This window comes from Scomber japonicus, chromosome 22, assembly GCF_027409825.1.
Source record: "Scomber japonicus isolate fScoJap1 chromosome 22, fScoJap1.pri, whole genome shotgun sequence".
NCBI lineage: Eukaryota > Metazoa > Chordata > Actinopteri > Scombriformes > Scombridae > Scomber > Scomber japonicus.
Window position 1 is genome coordinate 21,734,529 of NC_070599.1, and position 19,546 is coordinate 21,754,074.

At 43.9% G+C, this 19,546-nt stretch overlaps 1 protein-coding gene across 3 annotated transcripts in view; it reads right to left on the bottom strand.

Annotated features, from left to right (window-relative positions):
* LOC128384229 (insulin receptor substrate 2-A) overlaps positions 1 to 17,777 on the bottom strand; it is a 22,465-nt gene extending 4,688 nt beyond the window's left edge. The window contains exons 1-2 of one of the 3 annotated variants that reach the window (XM_053343777.1): positions 17,045 to 17,777; positions 12,617 to 16,897 (exon numbers count right to left, since the gene is read on the bottom strand). In XM_053343777.1, the coding sequence (XP_053199752.1) occupies positions 12,617 to 16,886 (4,270 nt within the window). In that variant the 5' untranslated portion in view covers positions 16,887 to 16,897; positions 17,045 to 17,777. Of the gene's footprint in view, positions 1 to 12,616 lie in introns of all 3 variants that reach the window. The other 2 variants (XM_053343776.1, XM_053343775.1) reach the window with 2 other exon arrangements.
* Positions 17,778 to 19,546: the final 1,769 nt, after the last annotated feature.

A 19,546-nucleotide genomic window follows, 5' to 3' on the forward strand; every position in this document is an offset into this window, starting at 1 on the left:
CTTTAATAAAAAACTATGAGGCGACAAAAAAGGCAAAAACGCTGAATCGTCAGAAAATAATGAAAATTTGCAAATATCTCATAGTAACAACTTTAAAGTTTAACTCCAGTTTATTAAGTATTGGTGACAAAGCTTGAGGACCTTTTTTGGATCTAAGATGACGACTATCTAGTTTTTATCTATCTATTTTCCTACTAAAGTCACTCGTGTGGTTTCCTTTTAAATCTACCTGCATTGGGAGCTTCACTGTGCTGACTTTTATTCTTTGCTTTTTGACCACAAACTCGACTTAAATCAACTTAAATCAACTTAAAAGCTAAAAATAAAAACATTCCTGCCAAAATAAACTCTATTTATCTGCACATTTACGTCAATAGGTGATAAAAAAAAAGGCTTTATTCAAACTTTAAAAAAAAAAAAAATTGGGTCGCTGTAATCTGGAAAGATGACCCGCCAAAATAAAAGAAGAAACATGTGTGTGAGAGTGTGTTAAAAGTAATGTCCCACAGTCACACAGTTTCAAGTCTCTCGGTCTAATAAAGTTATCTGACGGCACATTCCTGTAAGTCGAAGGGTAGGCTAGTAAAAAAAAACCTGCTTTATCATTACCGTGTGTCTGAGTTTAGAGGAGGGGGGAGGGGGGGGGGGCAAAAAGGAGAGGAAGCGAAGGAAACACGGAGCGATAAAAAGCAATAATGAAGAAGTCAGACTTCCTGCGAGCTCCGAGTGAAAGTGGAGCCTCGTTACCAATGAGACACAACACACACACACACACACATACACAAATACACACACGCACACACACGCACGCGCACGCACGCACGCGCACACACACTTCCTTCCTCCTTCTCTCTTTACTCCCTTCCTTCTGTCCTCCTTCTTTCCTCTGTCCTTCCTTCTTCCTCTTTTCCTTTCTCCCTCCTTCTCTCTTTCGTTCCTTCCTCTCTCTTTCCTCCCTTCCTCCTTCTCTCTTTCATTCCTTCCTTCTGTCCTCCCTCCCTCTCCACTGTCCTTCTTTCCTCCCTTCCTCCCTCCCTTCCTTCCTCCGTCTTTCCTTCCTTCATTTTAACCCAAACTATGATCTTTACATAGTTATAATCAAGTAAACTAGACATTAACCACAGCTTCCTTCCACTTTTCCTTTCCCCCCTCCTCCTCCTACCTTCCTTCTTCCTTTCTCCATCTTTCCTTCCTTCATATATTAACCACAGCGTCACATCTTAAAACATCTTTATTTTCACTCCCTAAAGATCCTCATATGTGAGGGCAGCAGTGGAAAATACTAAACTAAAGAAACTGTGAAAATACATCATCGTTCATTAATCGTAATCCAGGTTAAAAGTTCAATTCATCGTCCAGCTCTACTTTAAGACCGACAGGAAGTACGACAAAATAAGGAAAATCACAGTCTCAGAACGACTTTCAAACTCTCAAAACATCTGAAGTGATCTTATATGTGCGACATCAGCGCTTTCACACCAAGTATGCATCACATGACGGACTTCTTACAGATAAAACACACTGCGTTTCCAATTGATCGTTTGGTTGCCAACGACAACGCATAGATCTAACTATGAATCCCACCAACAACAACAAAAAAAAAAAAGCCAATGGAGGAAGCGATAAATGAACGTACATATTTAACCCTTACATACTGTTCTTATTCACATTTATCATGGTTCATTGAAGTCAGTGTTATCTAACGTTGGATCATTATTATATTGTGTGATTGTAAATATTTTTTCTCCATCAATGAAAAGCATGAAAAATAAAGATTACACTCTCCTTGCTTCCTGAAAAGCTTCATTGAGGATGAATGAAAAGAGGAAGGGAGGAAAGAAGGACAGAGGAAAAGGAAGGAAGGAATGGAGAGAGGGAGGAAGGGAGGACAGAAGGAAGGAACGAAAGAGAGAAGGAGGGAGAAGGAAGGAAGGGTGGGAGGGAGGGAGGAAAGAAGGACAGTGGAGAGGGAGGGAGGACAGAAGGAAGGAATGAAAGAGAGAAGGAGGAAGGGAGGAAGGAAGGGAGGAAAGAGAGAGGAAGGAACGAAAGAGAGAAGGAGGAAGGGAGGAAGGAAGGGAGGAGGGAGCATGAAAATTAAAGATTACACTCTCCTTGCTTCCTGAAAAGCTTCATTGAGGATGAATGAAAAGAGGAAGGGAGGAAAGAAGGACAGAGGAAAAGGAAGGAAGGAATGGAGAGAGGGAGGAAGGGAGGACAGAAGGAAGGAACGAAAGAGAGAAGGAGGGAGAAGGAAGGAAGGGTGGGAGGGAGGGAGGAAAGAAGGACAGTGGAGAGGGAGGGAGGACAGAAGGAAGGAATGAAAGAGAGAAGGAGGAAGGGAGGAAGGAAGGGAGGAAAGAGAGAGGAAGGAACGAAAGAGAGAAGGAGGGAGGAAGAAGGAAGGTAGGAGGGAGCATGAAAATTAAAGATTACACTCTCCTTGCTTCCTGAAAAGCTTCATTGAGGAAGAATCACTGATTTATTGACTGATGAGGTTATTAAAGAATGAGAGTAATTATGAAGGGAGACTGTATGAATATGAACAGTGTGTAAAGGGTTAATACTTAACTAAATGTAAATTAACCCTCCTGTTGTGTTCCAGTCAAGGAAGGGAGGGAAGAAGGGAGGGAGGGAGGGAGGGAGGGAGGGAGGAAGAAAGGGAGATGAAGGAAGGAAGGAAAGGAGGGAAGAAGGGAAGGAAGGAAAGGAGGGAAGAAGGGAAGGAAGGAAAGGAGGGAGGAAGGAAGGAAGAAAGGGAGATGAAGGAAGGAAGGAAAGGAGGGAAGAAGGGAAGGAAGGAAAGGAGGGAGGAAGGAAGGAAGGAAAGGAGGGAAGAAAGGATGGAAGGAAAGGAGGAAAGAAGGAGGGAAGAAGGGAAGTAAGGAAAGGAGGAAGGAAGGAAGGAAAGGAGGAAAGAAGGAGGGAAGGAAAGGAGGGAAGGAAGGAAGGAAGGAAGGAAGAGTCAAAACAGATGGGTCAATTTGACCCGGGAGCACAACAGGAGGGTTAAGACCTAGTGTGCAACATATGGACGTATTTAAGACTTTTTAAGGCCGTAATAATTGAGATTATCACATTTGAGACTTTTTCAGACCCAGCAGAAATCCCCCCGCCTCCGACAAGAGTAAGGTGCGAGTTATTTTTAATGTTTATTTATACGATAAAATAAATCGGGAACCACAAATACTGTTCCTCGTGTTCCGCGTGTTCTCGTGACGGTCCGAATAGTCGCTAAAAAAGTCAACGTGGCTTTGTGTCGCATGCTTAGATAGTTAATAATTTTAACATCTGTCGGGGCAAACATATCTGGCTATTTAAAAAAAGAGAGAGAGAGAGAGAGGGGAGGAGGAGGACGGTTTGGAGGGGGGGTAGGGGGTTAGGTTTGAGGGGGGGGGGGTCCTGTTACGAGCAGCGCATGCCTCGGACCGGCCCATAAATTCATGTCGCTCTTGAAATAGACCCTGTAAATATAGAAGACCCTGACTGTGGTGGCGGAGGTGGGAACGAGAGAGGAAAGGGCAGCCTCGTACCACCACCTCTTACCACTCTTACTCCCCCCCCCCCCCACCCACCCACCCCACCCCTCACACTCGGCCTAACCCTTTACCACCTCGTATCCACTTGGCCGTGGACCCTGAGTTTGGGGGGACGGGGGGCGGGGGGGGGGACGGGGTGGAGAGGGAAAGGGCAGGTTCCCACCGCTGTCACTTACATCTTAAACCGTCTTCTCTGAGGGAGTTTAACGCCACGACTCTCTGGCTCCTTACCCAAATTTACCCCCCCCCCCCCCCTCGCCCTTTTCTACCCTTCTTATAAAATAAGACCACACCCCCCCCCCCACCACCCCAACCCCCTCATCCTCACTGACCCAAAATATCAAAGCATTTACATCCTTTTAAAGAGTTTGGAGTGGGGATGGGTGAAGAGAGAAAGTATATGAATTTGGCTGAGTCAGCATTTTAGAGATTTCGGAGGGGGGGTAATTAATTATTCGATCTATAAAATGTTTGAAACAGTGAAAATGATAGAAATTATAATCCTTACGTAATGTTCAGGGTCTAATTTGACTAAAAAAAATATATGAATTTGGCTGAATTTGTTGACAGGGTTTCATCTTTATCCGACTTCTTGTATCAATTGATGAAAAAATGAGCTGCAGCAATAAGAAGGAAAAATAAGGCTGCGATGCGTTCAAATGCATCCAAAAAAATTAGCCGCAGCAGTAAGAAAGAAAAATAAGGCTGCGATGCGTTCAAATGCATCCAAAAAAATTAGCCGCAGCAGTAAGAAAGAAAAATAAGGCTGCGATGCGTTCAAGTGCATCAAAAAAAATGAGCCGCAGCAGTAAGAAGGAAAAATAAGGCTGCGATGCGTTCAAGTGCATTAAAAAAAAATTAGCCGCAGCAGTAAGAAAGAAAAATAAGGCTGCGATGCGTTCAAATGCATCAAAAATCGATTCGTAGGCTTCTGAATCTGATTTTAATTGAATCGCGAGGTGCGGAGAGAGTGTTTCTTTTTAATTTAATCGCAACGTATCACTTTATCTTCTTATAATCGCAAAATTAACACATCTAATTAAACTTCTACAGAACGATAAATTGGGGCGAAACGTTACAGCAAGAAACTCTCATAGCGTCTCAAGGCTCTATAACTTATAAAATATGAAAATATGAAAATATGGCGTCAAATAGCAAGAAATAGAGCTTCACTTTCACTTTCTGGAGTCGTAGGTATCTCATAGTTGAATATTTACACGATGCTAAACATTATAAACACACACGAGTGACGGTCGTAGCTGCAGCCTTTCTCTACACTCAACTGTGCACAAACACGTCTGTTGCCATGGCGATTCAGCTCCTTCAAACGTTTATTATCAACAAGTGTGGAAATGACTTTTTCTCTCTCTCTCTCTCTCGCTCCTCTATAATTAAAGTCTCAGTCTTTAACTCGGCTCATGTTTTATGTAATGTTTAGAGCGAGAAATGTGTGCTGCAAAAAATGTTCCTTGACAGCTGGAACGGAGAAGCCCCCCCCCCCCCTCCAAACCCACCCCAAACCCCTCTCTCTCTGTCTCCGCTCTGGGTCAAGGATCCAGGTGTGCCTCTATCGGCTCGAAACGCCGCAGCTGAGAGGAAGTGCATTCCTGAGTGATGATGATGCGTTTCCTCTCGGGCCTCGATGCGATGCCTTGACACGCCGCCGCCGCAATTATAGCACCACATCAAAAAAAAAAAGGGAGGGGGGAGGAGGGGAGGGGGGGGGCTGCCATGACTCAGCACACACACACACACACACACACACACACATATAAACCTACCTAGATGCAGAGCAAAGACTGTAAACACACACACAAACAGAGACACACACTGAAGCTGATTGTGCATGTGTGTTACTCTGTGTGTGTGTGTGTGTGTGTGTGTGTGTGTGTGTGTGTGTGTGTGTGTGTGTCTGTGTGTGTGTAGCAACGATCAACATTACTAAACATTACCCTTAATACACACACACACACACACACTGAGGCTGTTCGTGTATATATTTGTATATATGTGTGTGTTTGTCCGTCTGTCTGTCTGTCTCTGTGTGTGTGTGAGTGTGTGTGTATGTGTGTGTGGCACCGATTAACATTACTAAACCTTGAACACACACACACAGACGGACAAACACACACACACACACAGACAGACGGACGGACAAACACACACATAAACACACACACAATAGGATGAGCTTCAGCGCTTTGAGTGTCAGTTGATCTCCTGTGCTAGCGAGCCACACACACACACACACACACACACACACACACACACACACACACACACAAGCTCTTTCATCTCCGCTCAGAGCGCCACGATAAACAAATGAGTCAGTCGGCGCTCGCAGAGAGAATCCTGACTCATGCACACACACGCGACACATATTCGGCGGAGGAGGAAGTGTGAAGAGAGGAGGGAGAAAAAAAAACGGCGGCGGGGAGGAAGGAAGGAGGGAATTAAAAAAGAAACAAGAAAAAAGAGGAAGAGTGTGTGAAAGAGAAAGAGGAGGAGGAGTAGAAGGAGAAGGAGGAAGAGTGTGTGAAAGAAAGAGGAGGAGGAGGAGGAGAAGAAGAAGGAGGAAGAGTGTGTGAAAGAGAAAGAGGAGGAGGAGGAGGAGAAGGAGAAGGAGGAAGAGTGTGTGAAAGAGAAAGAGGAGGAGGAGGAGGAGAAGGAGAAGGAGGAAGAGTGTGTGAAAGAGAAAGAGGAGGAGGAGGAGGAGAAGAAGGAGAAGGAGGAAGAGTGTGTGAAAGAGAAAGAGGAGGAGGAGGAGGAGAAGGAGAATGAGGAAGAGTGTGTGAAAGAGAAAGAGGAGGAGGAGGAGGAGAAGGAGAAGGAGGAAGAGTGTGTGAAAGAGAAAGAGGAGGAGGAGAAGGACAAGGAGAAGGAGGAAGAGTGTGTGAAAGAGAAAGAGGAGGAGGAGGAGGAGAAGAAGAAAGAGGAAGAGTGTGTGAAAGAGAAAGAGGAGGAGGAGGAGGAGGAGAAGGAGAAGGAGGAAGAGTGTGTGAAAGAGAAAGAGGAGGAGGAGGAGGAGAAGAAGGAGAAGGAGGAAGAGTGTGTGAAAGAGAAAGAGGAGGAGGAGGAGGAGAAGGAGAATGAGGAAGAGTGTGTGAAAGAGAAAGAGGAGGAGGAGGAGGAGAAGGAGAAGGAGGAAGAGTGTGTGAAAGAGAAAGAGGAGGAGGAGAAGGACAAGGAGAAGGAGGAAGAGTGTGTGAAAGAGAAAGAGGAGGAGGAGGAGGAGAAGGAGAAGGAGGAAGAGTGTGTGAAAGAGAAAGAGGAGGAGGAGGAGGAGGAGAAGGAGAAAGAGGAAGAGTGTGTGAAAGAGAAAGAGGAGGAGGAGGAGGAGAAGGAGAAGGAGAAGGAGGAAGAGTGTGTGAAAGAGAAAGAGGAGGAGGAGGAGGAGAAGGAGAAGGAGAAGGAGAAGGAGGAAGAGTGTGTGAAAGAGGAGGAGGAGGAGGAGAAGGAGAAGGAGGAAGAGTGTGTGAAAGAAAGAGGAGGAGGAGGAGGAGAAGGAGAAGGAGGAAGAGTGTGTGAAAGAGAAAAAGGAGGAGGAGAAGGAGAAGAAGAAAGAGGAAGAGTGTGTGAAAGAGAAAGAGGAGGAGGAGGAGAAGGAGAAAGAGGAAGAGTGTGTGAAAGAGAAAGAAAAGGAGGAGGAGGAGAAGGAGAAGGAGGAAGAGGAAGAGTGTGTGAAAGAGAAAGAGGAGGAGGAGGAGAAGGAGAAAGAGGAAGAGTGTGTGAAAGAGAAAGAGGAGGAGGAGGAGGAGGAGAAGGAGAAAGAGGAAGAGTGTGTGAAAGAGAAAGAGGAGGAGAAGAAGGAGGAAGAGTGTGTGAAAGAGAAAGAGGAGGAGGAGGAGGAGGAGAAGGAGGAAGAGTGTGTGAAAGAGAAAGAGGAGGAGGAGAAGAAGGAGAAGGAGAATGAGGAAGAGTGTGTGAAAGAGAAAGAGGAGGAGGAGGAGAAGGAGAGGAAAGGAGGAAGAGTGTGTGAAAGAGAAAGAGGAGGAGGAGGAGGAGAAGGAGAAGGAGAAGGAGAAGGAGGAAGAGTGTGTGAAAGAGGAGGAGGAGGAGGAGAAGGAGAAGGAGGAAGAGTGTGTGAAAGAAAGAGGAGGAGGAGGAGGAGAAGGAGAAGGAGGAAGAGTGTGTGAAAGAGAAAAAGGAGGAGGAGAAGGAGAAGAAGAAAGAGGAAGAGTGTGTGAAAGAGAAAGAGGAGGAGGAGGAGAAGGAGAAAGAGGAAGAGTGTGTGAAAGAGAAAGAAAAGGAGGAGGAGGAGAAGGAGAAGGAGGAAGAGGAAGAGTGTGTGAAAGAGAAAGAGGAGGAGGAGGAGAAGGAGAAAGAGGAAGAGTGTGTGAAAGAGAAAGAGGAGGAGGAGGACGAGAAGGAGGAAGAGTGTGTGAAAGAGAAAGAGGAGGAGAAGAAGAAGGAGAAGGAGAAGAAGGAGAAGAAGAAAGAGGAAGAGTGTGTGAAAGAGAAAGAGGAGTAGGAGGAGGAGAAGGAGAAGGAGGAAGAGTGTGTGAAAGAGAAAGAGGAGGAGGAGGACGAGAAGGAGGAGTGTGTGAAAGAGAAAGAGGAGGAGAAGAAGAAGGAGAAGGAGAAGAAGGAGAAGAAGAAAGAGGAAGAGTGTGTGAAAGAGAAGGAGAAGGAGAAGAAGAAGAAAAAAGAGGAAGTGGAAGACTGAGAACTAAATCACAACATCCTCTTTTCATCATCCTTGAGGCCTCGTGAACCCGACTACAGACCTGACACACACACACACACACACACACACACACACAGAGGACTACACACACACACACACACACACACACACACACACACACACACAGAACTACACACACACACTTCCTTCCTCCCTCCTTCTCTCTTTCATTCTTTCCTCTCTTTACTCCCTTCCTTCTGTCCTCCTTCTTTCATTCCTTCTTCTTCCCTCCTTCCTTCCTTCCTTTCCTTCCTTCCTCCCTCCCTCCTTCTCTCTTTCGTTCCTTCCTCTTTCCCCCCTCCCTCCTTCTTTCCTTCCTCTTTTCCTTTCTCCCTCCCTCCCTCCCTCCCTCCTTCTCTCTTTCGTCCCTTCCTCCTTCTTTCCTTCCCTCCTACCTTCCTCTTTTCCTTTCTCCACACACACACACACACACACACGACTACACACACACACACACACACACACACACACACACACACACACACACACAACACACACACACACACACACACACACACACACACACACACTGTCTTACGTCCATTAAGCTCAAACATGTTTAAAAGTGACAGTAATATGGTTTAAAATGAAACCTACAGACAGTTTGAGGTCTTTAAATATTAAATTAATATTATTATAATAATTTAACTTCCTGTAATCACCTCATAACGATACAATATTAATAAAGTTCAAAGTTCAAAAGTCCAAATTAATCATTACTTAAGTTTCTGTCGTTTTACAAACATGGAGAGAGTAGTGTGTTCAACGTAGTTCAGCAGCTTTAAGCAACAGTTTGACTATTTTACTCATTATTATATATTATAACTTATTCTTATTACTATTATTCTACTTATCATTACTTATTAGTTTAATTATTACTTATGCTTATTATTTTTACTATTATTTTACTTATTTTTATTATTACTTTATTTATTTTTATAACTTATTCTTATTATTATTACTTAGTTTAATTATTACGTACTTATACTTATTATTTCTACTATTATTTTACTTATTTTTACTCTTATTTTAACTATTATTACTTATTTTTTACTATTATTTCAATTATTTTATGTATTTTTACTTTTATTTTACTTATTCTTACTTATCATTTTATCTTTTATCACTTATTATTATTATTCTTTCAATTATTTTATTTATTTTACTATTATTTTATTTATTATTAATATTATTTTATTCATTTTTTATTATTATTTTATTTATTTTTTACTATTATTTTATTTATTTTTACTATTATTCTATTTATTATTACTTATTAGTTTAATTATTACTTATGCTTATTATTCTTACTATTATTTTACTTATCATTACTTATCATTTTAGCTGTTATTACTTATTCTTATTATTCTAGCAATTATTTTATTTATTTTTACTTATTATTTTAATTATTTTTACTATTGTTCTATTCGTAATATTATTCCTATTATTTTATTATTATTACTTATTCTTATTATTTCTATTATTCTACAATTTGACTTATTATTACTTATTATTCATTACTGTACTTTTTTAAATTATTATTATTATTCCTATTATGTTCCTAGCTTGCAGGCCTCTAACATGTTGTATTTGTGGTATTTATTTGTGGTTTTTATCTAAATTCAAATTCAAATTCTTTATTTGCACGCCAGCTGATAACATCTTTATTGCCAAAGCAGCACAAACTTTCCATGTCAGTAAATATTATGATTCATGTGGTTTAAGATTAATAAACAACTTATGAACTGGCGGCAATATTTGTGTGTTTTAGATGATATGAGATAAGAGAATGAATAACTTTATATAAACAACTGATAAAAGCTTTAATTCACTGTACTTCCTGTTTGTATCTTTAGAGATATGATGAGTTCAGGCATCTCTAAATGATAAATGATAAATACATATTGACGGGAAAATGAGTAAGCACGATGATTCAGCTTCTTTTTTTTTATAACAAAGTGAAAGTCTGAGTCACTCGCTGTAAGAAACACAACATTTTTGATATAAATAGTTCCTGAACGCCTCGTCAGTCGTTAATAAACTGGTGATTAATCCTTAACGAAGCTTTCAGAGAGCAGACACACTTTCATTCTTTAGTTTTTATGCTTTTTGTTATATTAAATATGATTAAACTTATCTTTTAATGGTGTTTTTTGATTTGATTTTAATAAAAATGAGTCAAATACTCAACAAAAATGAGTATAAACTGCATTAAAATGTTTTTAAATGTTAGAATATTTCCTTTTTTGTATATTATGGGTCACATTATGAATGAGTCATCACATTTCTGGCTTAAAAATAGGTCAAATTAGACCCTGAACTGTACGTCAGGGTTAAAATTTCAATCATTTTTACTGTTTTCTAATATTTTATAAACCAAAATGATTATTTGCCTTTATAAATTTAGTATTTTGGCGAGTTTTGTCGGCTTTTATTGGACAAAACGAGCAATTTAAAAGACATTATCATATGTTATTTAAAATTTCAATCCATATTTTCACAGTTTTCTAACATTTTATAGACCAAAATTATTAATTACTCCCCGTGACGATAATTATAGAACAATTTTGGTTAAAAATAGACCTTGAACAGTATGTAAGGGTTAAAACATGAAGAGGAAATCACTCCAAAGGTCACAAGAAGCCTTCAAAACCATGAAAAAGAGTCTCAGATATGAACCACATTGTTACATTTAACGTCTAATATCAACAGAAACAGACTCGTAGCCAAGCTTCTGCTCCATGAAGCCCATCATAACAACACCAACTCACTGCTGGCTCTGTAGCTCTTCTGTTTTAGTATAAATAAATGTATTAGATTTCAAAACAGTGTAGAAAAGCATGGGTCAATGAGGTGATGTAACACAGTGTCAATTGGTGTAACCAGTATTTTTTCATTAAAATCTGATTATTTTTGAAGGAAAATGAATGTGAAGTACAATGTGGAATAAATATAATCCACTTTTAGCAACGCAACACTATGTTTTATAACAAATTTTACATCATTTGTGTCAAATTATTTAGAAAAAATGGCGGTTTTTTAGGATCCTGCTCAATATTGATAAAATGCTTCAAAATTTAAACGTAGAAATACTCCAAAATGTTTCTTTTCATTTGATTTTTTTTTCTTTTCATGTGGACGCAGCATTAAAACGTCTGCTTTTAATCCATTTTGAGAGAATATATTAGAGGATTATGGCAAAAAATGTCGAAGTGGTGTAACCATAAAAACTTTCTCAATTCTCAATAAAACACCATATCAACTAGTTTGGCATGATCTTAGATTATAGTCCACTTAAATACACTGTAGGTGGATAAAATGCTTAATATTAATCATTCTTCTGTGGTTACACCATTTGACATTTTCAGGAGCATTTTCAGTCTTACTTTTGGTTTTAAAAAAATGTGCAAATGTCATTTCAAAACGTACATTTTAACAAACCTGATGCTGCTTTTAAAACTATTTCTTAACATATTTTTGACTCGCTCATCTTCCCGACCCATCTATGAAAGTACACTCAACACACACACACACACACATGCTGACACAAAGAAACACAGCGGCACGTGCACAGAGGCACAGAAGAAGAAACACCACCAACACCAACAGCAGCAGCAGCTACAAACACAGGAAGTTAGAGTTAAAGCTCCTTTTTTTCTCCTTTATTTCTACTTCTTTGTTTTATTTTGGGTGATTCAGTCCCAACACTTGACCTCAGATAAACCTCGATTCACTCGGCGAGCTAATCGTCTACTAGCCTGCTGGCACACACACACACACACACACACACACACACACACACACACACACACACACACAGACCTCAAGATGAACCACATATTGGTGCCACACTTCCTGAATAGAGCCTCAACTTCAGTGGATCCACATGCCTTCAAAATAAGAGACAACGGCCGGCTGGCTCGGGAAGCTCGACTTGATCCTAAATAGATTCACTCACTTAGAGGAGGAGAGCTTGCAAATTGATGTTGTAATGGTGCCTAATAATAGCTTACACCACTTTGGGTTATTTTGGGTTTTTTGTTTTTTATGTTTTTAAGGCGGGTAGGAATAAATATCCCAAACACTTACTCGCTTAGTCACACCTTTAACGTCACTCTCATGCTTCACTTTGGGAAGTTTTTTACTCTAAAATTATGATTATAACTGTTAAATAAAGGAGAGTTTAAACAGTTTGTGAAGTTTTTTAGTCTTAAATATGATTATAAATGTTAAAAGAAAAGAGGGTTTAGATACTTTTTGATGATTTTCCTCCTAAATATGATTATAAAAGTTAAGAAAAAGATAAAGTTTTAACACTTTTTGATGATTTTTCTCCTATATTCTGATTACAGATGTTAAAAAAAGACGTTTTAAATGAGTAAAAACTCACCCTTAGTTGTTGTAGTGACTCCATCAGATTTGGTGAAGTCTATACTGGCGTAGGCTCCGTTTTCCGGTAGAGGTACAGTCCCCGTCCCTGCCGCCACCGCCGCCGCCGCCGAAGAGCTCCCGTTGCTGCTGCTACCGCCTCCTGACGTCGTCGTGGCTCCTCCTGCGTTACTCCCGTCCTCTCTCAGCTCCAAGGCAATGTAGTTGAGGCCGTTCTGGTACCCCACGGACATGTTCCTGCACATTCGACTGGCTCCCGAGGAAGAGGAGGAGGATGCTGCCGAGGCTCCGGAGGTGGCGCCCGCTTCCGAAGCTCTGGTCTGAGCCTGGTGAGCCGGCGAATCCCCTCCTAGACCCTCCACGGACATCCACACGCTGTCAAAAGACGCCGAGCTGGCCCACCTGGAAGCCTGACCCTCCGTTAGGTAAGATCCGTTAGGGGCGGGAGCAGGGTGTGCGGCTGAGGATGAGGGGCCGAGTCCTCCTCCCACTCCTCCAGAGGGAGTCGAATTAGAGGAGGAAGTGGAGGAGAACGTCTCCGAGCTGTGTCTCCGTCTGCCTTGTGGGTCAGCTCGAACCACCTTGGGCTCCGGCTGCTGGACCGGCGCCCTGCTGGGGCTCGACGGAGGGAGGGTGGGGGAGATGGATGAGGAGGAGGCGGAGGGAGCGTGGCCGTAACGCCCCTCTATCACACAGAGGTGCTGCAGCATGGCCGTGGGGCTCGTTTGCGTCCTCTCACCTCTGCTGCTGAGGTTAAACGTCATGTCCGTGTAGTCGTCCCCCATCGACCGCCAGTGACCCCCGGCGGGGACTCCGGGGGAGGCCAGCGCCCCAGGATTGGCAGCCAGGGGTCGGATGTAGCTGGGCGGGTTCCAGGGGGCGACGAGGCTCGGTCTGGGTGACTGGTTTTTACCCAGACATCCAGCGCTGTCCTGCTGGTCGACACCCACCTCCACGCTCATGTAGTCCTGGTGAGTTTGGGGCTGGTGGGGGGGGGAGTGACAGCTATCACCGGAGCCCAAGGAAGGCGCTTCGTCTTGGGCAGAGAGAGGATAGGCGGGGGGCTGCTGTTGGTGGGGGTAGTGATCTCCAAACTCGATGTTGATATACTCTCCGGGACTCGAGGGTCCTTCGGGGGCGCTGCCAGTGGCGGGGACTGAGGTGGAGGTGCCTGCAGACGCCGAGGAGGGCTCACTAACCCGCAGCGGGCCGTGAAAACTCCTCCTGCCTAACGGGAGGCGGTTGGGCCTCACGACGCGCCGGTCGGCTAGCGCGGCGGTCGTGTGGTGAGCTCCGTAAGGCGGTGGTGGGTGAGACGGAGTGGAGGTGCTACTTCCTCCTCCGCTCCTCTTCTCAGGTGTCGTAATTGACCCCGTGGCAACTGATGAGTACACCGGCTTGGCGGGGGAACTCATAGGAACGTACTCCCCGTACTCCTTCTCATCCCTCTCTCTTGTGGGGGCTTTGTAGGAGCGAGGGAGGGAGAAATAAGGGCTGTAAGATTTGGAGGTGCCCTCAGGTGTGCCAGGTGTGTAGTACCCGCTACTCCCTTCATTTAGGAGCTTGCGTCCCCCGCTGTTGCTGTACGACATGTCCATATACTCCCCGTTTTCAGGTCTTTCTGCTATGCTATCGCTCCCACTTGCCCCCGCCATGCTGGAGCTGCTATGAGGGCTCGGGGAGGCTTGAACCGGGGAGGGGGAGCTGCCGCCGCCCCCCGGGAGCATCATCATGTAGCCGTGGGAGTCCGTGGAGGATTGGGATTGGAGCTGCGGGGGGTGATGGGCCGAGCGGTGGCTTAAAGCTGGGCTGTGGTGAAACTGGGGGGAATGGGAGACGTGGTGTGAGTAAGAGCTGGGTTGCATAGGCATGTAGTCGGGAGGCGTATCCCGCGGCGACGCAGCCACGCCGCACATCATGGGCATGTAGCCGCTGTCTTCCTTGGCGGAGGAGGAGGAGGTGGAGAGAGGGGGGCGCTCGCTGCCGGCGTCCGTCCGGGAGAGCGTGGAGGGGCGGCTCTGCTGGCTGTGCTCGGAGCAGGAGCTGTAGTCGGAGCGGAGCGAGGAAGAGGAGGAGGAGGGGCCGCCACGGAGTAACCCGCTGCCGAATGGTAACACCACATCGGACCCCTCCTCTAAAGAGAAGTTGGTTTGGGTCATTTTTTGGTAAACAGCCACTCCGGAGCCGCCTGTCGCTCCTCCAGCAGGTCTAGAGAAAGAGTGCGTCCTCCTTCTTAGCGACGATGAAGAAAAGCGGTCGTCCTCCGCCGTCGACGTGCTTTCGTCACGCGGCGTGTCGCCTCCGCTGTTGTTTCCGGAGCCGGCGCCAAAAACCTCCCGATTCCACCCCATCGCCATGTAATCATTTAGGCAATTCTCCTCTCTGATTGGTGGGGTGTTTCCCAAAGAGTCCGGGGTGTTACTCCGCACCCGGAAGTACCTGAAGTCGCCGGGGCTGGAGCCGTACTCGTCCGAAGAGTTGAAACCGCCGTCGGACGGCGAGCCGCATATCGAGGCGCTCGACGGGCGGGTGAGCGTATCCGAAACGGAGCCGTGCCCGCTGCTGGAGGAGACGCTGACGGGGCTGGTGGTGGAGGGGAAGTGGGAGACGGGGAGCGAGGCGGAGCGGGCGTGGTATGTAGATGCTGACGACCCCGGGATGGCTCTGACGTAGCGTCCGCCGCCGCCGCCGGTGCTTGTGCCGGCGTTTCCTGTGGCGACGCCACTCACTCCAACGCCACCGCTGCCGCCTTCCTGACGACCGTGATGGGCACGTGCTGAGTTTAGGTGAACTAAACTTCCTGTGGCGGAGCGGAACGGCCGGTTCATCGTCCCCTCGCCCTCGCTGGATGTGCGGAAGCGGTAACCACTGGCCCCCGAGCTCTTACTTGACGGCGGCGTTCCAACAACTGACTCTGTCCTCGACCGCCGCTGCAGCCCCGTCTGGCTCGGTGGCAGGTTGCCCAGGTGACGCCGCGTTGTGATAAACGGCATCGGGTTGGAGCCTGAAGACTGGCTTTTACTCCTCGGTCGAAACTCTGCAAAAGCTTTCAGAGCTTTCATCGTCTCCAAGATAGTCTCGTGCATGTTTTGGGCCACGACGGAGTCATCCACCTGCATCCATATCTCCCCGGGCCCGATCGAGGAGGAGCGACCCACCTCGATGAAAAAGAAGCTTTCAGAGTGTCCGCAGCGCCTGATATTCATCAGCTGCAGGTTAACACAGGGGGTTTCAGAGTTCAACTTAACGAGGTGTATGGTTTTAGTTGAGAGGCATAGCCGGTACACACCTGTGAGGTTTTTAGTTTGACCCAGTCCTTTAGGTTTGACATTCACCTGCCACACCTCCTTAAACACAGTACCAGGGGTGACTGTACCGTATCCATCATCTAAATCATCTGAATCCAAATGCCCTTTTTTCCCTTCGCTCATCAGCTCACTGACAGCCACGTACCAGTCCTCTTGCTCCTGCTCGTTTTCAGCCACAATGGCAAAGTACTCGTCCTTAGTGTAAAGGGCAATGAGGTGTTTGTTTTTGGAATCCGCCCTTTTGTTTACCGTAAAGCACTGGTAGAGGTAAATAACCCTTTTAGGGGGAGAAGGGGCGACCGCCCCACCACTGGCTGCGGCCGTGGCAGCAGATCGGAGGCTGTTCCTGAATTTCTTCTCGCTGTCGTAGTACTCCAGACGGCTCGGCCCGAGGTGGCTGGCAGCCCGAAGCACAAAAAACCTTTTATGTCCATGCTTCTGCTTTCTTAAATAGCCACATTTGCGAATATCATCCACAACATCCGAGGTATTTGGGACGCTCACAGACGTGTATACATGGCTGCTGCTGCTGCTGGAGGAGGAGGCAGCAACAGCAGCAGCAGCAGCAGTGGGGTCCTCGGCTGTGTGTACCTGGCCGAGAGACGAAGAGGAGGAGGAGGTGGTGGAGGAGGAGGAGGCTTTCCTACCGGGGGACTCTGCTATGTTTTCCCCGGAAAGATGCTGGTAGTGATGGTGCTGCTGTTGTTGTTGTTGTTGATCCTTTGGCGGGTGATGGTGGCTAAGAAGGAGGTGGTGGTGGTGGTGATGATGGAGGTGGTTTGAGGGAGGTAAATGTTGATGGAAACGAGAACCACCACTTCCTCCTCCTCCTCCTCCTATATTAATTAACGGGGAAGAGGAAGGGGGTTCCCCGACCAAGCTATCTCCATTTGCAGTGGTGGTAGATGTAGATTTCGTCCCTACGTCCCTCTGCTGCTGCTGCTGCGTCTCCAGCATCAACATCGCTGCTTTGCCTTCCTGGTAATTAGTGAAATTAGCCATTAGAGAGAAAAAACAAATCAAAGGTCACTTTACTTGCAAGCTAATCCGACTGGACCTAGACCCCATTCTTGTCTTGTTTTTGAGTCCAGGCTAGGCCAGCTCAGATTTGCAATACTCACAGACACCCGGCTTTGTTACTCCGCCAAAAAAAAAGAAAGAAACGAGTCCCCCTTTTTCCTTTTCCCCTCTTTATCCTCTTAAAAGCAGCAATTCCGATATTAAAAGGTGTTTTTAGTTGTTGTAGGGGTGTTTCACGAAATGAATCCCACCGTGTGCGACATGACCACGTTCAATTCAAGCCCGTGTTTTCTCTATAATCGGGAGGATCCGGCTAGCTCGGTTAGCAAAACCCTTTCCCTTCTCCTCCTGCACACACATCTCTACGGGCCAGAAGCACAAACAACACATGACCCTCTGCGTCACCGGCCGAGCGGGAGGAACAAAGAGCCGAACGCGCTCTCTCATTGGCCCATCACGTTCGGTGACATTGAATGACAGCCGCATCAGCCAATCGCCTTCCAATTCGAATGCTCTTGCGTCAATGCCTCTAGCCAATGACGTCGCGCAGGGGGCGTTATCCAAGTGTATAAATAGGCGTGGACTCTTCAGAGCGGCTGATCTAGAGTCAGATACAAGCAGCTGCTCACATAGAGAGAGGTGGAGAGCAAAGCTGATCCCAGAGCTGCAGACGAGGCAAAACCAGCACCACAAGGAGTCTTCCCCTTGTGGCTCTATGTAAGACTGAAGTCTTGGGTCAAGTTTTTTATAATTTATTTTATTTATTTTAGACTAGAGGTGATTTTAGCTGCTCAATTACCCCTAAATTTCATCTCAGCAACCCTTAGAATACCAATCAATGCCAATATTACTCTTAAAATAATAATAGTAAATAATGTCACGATTATTTTTATTACATATTTTTAATTATTATTGTTCTTATTGTTTTTGTACTTATTATTTATTGTTCTTTATTCTTTTGTTAGTGCTGCTCTTATATTGTATTTCTGCTGTCCACTTGCTGTAATAATGCAAATTTCCCCATTGTTGGACTAATAAATGAATATCTTATCTTATTTTTTTACATTTGCAGAGTATAGTATGTCAAATTCTCATTAGGAGCTGAGCCCCCCTTAAGGTCTGATCCTAGAGTCACCCCTGTTTTAGACTTTGTTATTATAGATAACACAACTAGGTACATGTAATGTTTTGTAATTTAATTTTACAAAATAAATGTAACTGTAATCTGTTATAGTTACTGAGGGAAAATGTAACTAAATTACAGTTACTGATGAAAGTGTTGATGATTACAAATGAGGTTACATCTGAAGTCAGACCTTTAAGGTTTTACTCAGGAGGGTTTTTCCTCATTTTTTAAATATTTAACATGTTACTGAATACATATATTGCTCTTTTTAATTCTATCAAAAGATATATTTTTTAATATTTTGTAAATAATTAAATAGGGTAACTAGTAATCTGTAACCTATTACAATTCCAAAGTACGTTTCTAACCCTGTATGTATTAAAAAATATGTCTGTACTGTATAGATAAATAAATATGTGGATGTATAAATAGTAAAGTGCAGCAGTAGTAGCATATATATTGAGCTTACTCCCAAGGTAACTTTTTTACTCTCAAAATAAAAAGTAACATTTTTCCAAAATATCTACTCCAGCTGTTGACCCACAGTCCAGAAACATTTATGTTTTCACCAGTGGTGGAAAATAATAAAGTATGTTTACATTACTACTTTACTTAAGTACATATAAAACATACATTGATTCATTTATTGATTATACTGCAGCTTATAAAATAGTTCAAATTAGTTCACATTTAAATGCTGCTGAAACATTCATATTTTATAATTTATAAAAGAAAATAACTCTATAATAATGTATGAAAATGTAACAGTGACAATCTTCCTAGTATACTGACTACTTTTACTTTAAGTACTTATAATAACTTTATTTTTATAGATTATTTCCAACAAAGCGATGCCTCCCAAAATGACTGAAAATACTTTTAAAATGACTTAAAATAAAGCTGCAAAAACAGGAACATTAAATACAAAATAGAGTAAGAGACTAAAAGTAAAATAGATATTTAAAAGGAAATAAAAATAACAGTAAATAAACAACAAATTAAGCGAAAGGTGAGTTTAAATGCAATAAAAGTTTCAAGATGAGTTTTCTTTTAAACGTTATAAGTGAGGTCACATTATCAGACCTGCAGATATACTATTTTACTGTACTTCACTTAATAAGGAACATTTTAAATACGTTTTTGCTTGTAATGGAGTATATCTTTGCTGTTGTACGTCTTCAACCACTGGTTAAAATGTAGATTAATTAGCAATGAGATGATAAAACTAGCTACATATGAGTTAATGAAGCAGAAGTGAGAAACAGTGTATTCTTCTTCCTTCTACTAGATAAATTCAAATTTCAAAAACTGTGTGCTAACCTACAGGAAGTATCGTAACGTTTTATCTATCACATTGGCCGCATCGAGTCATTTCGTAGCATGAAATGTGTCACATCTCATGATCTTATCTACTTTGTGCAACATCACGCTGCAAAGTAACCGCGAAACATCATTCTGCAAAGCTCGTAACCACAAC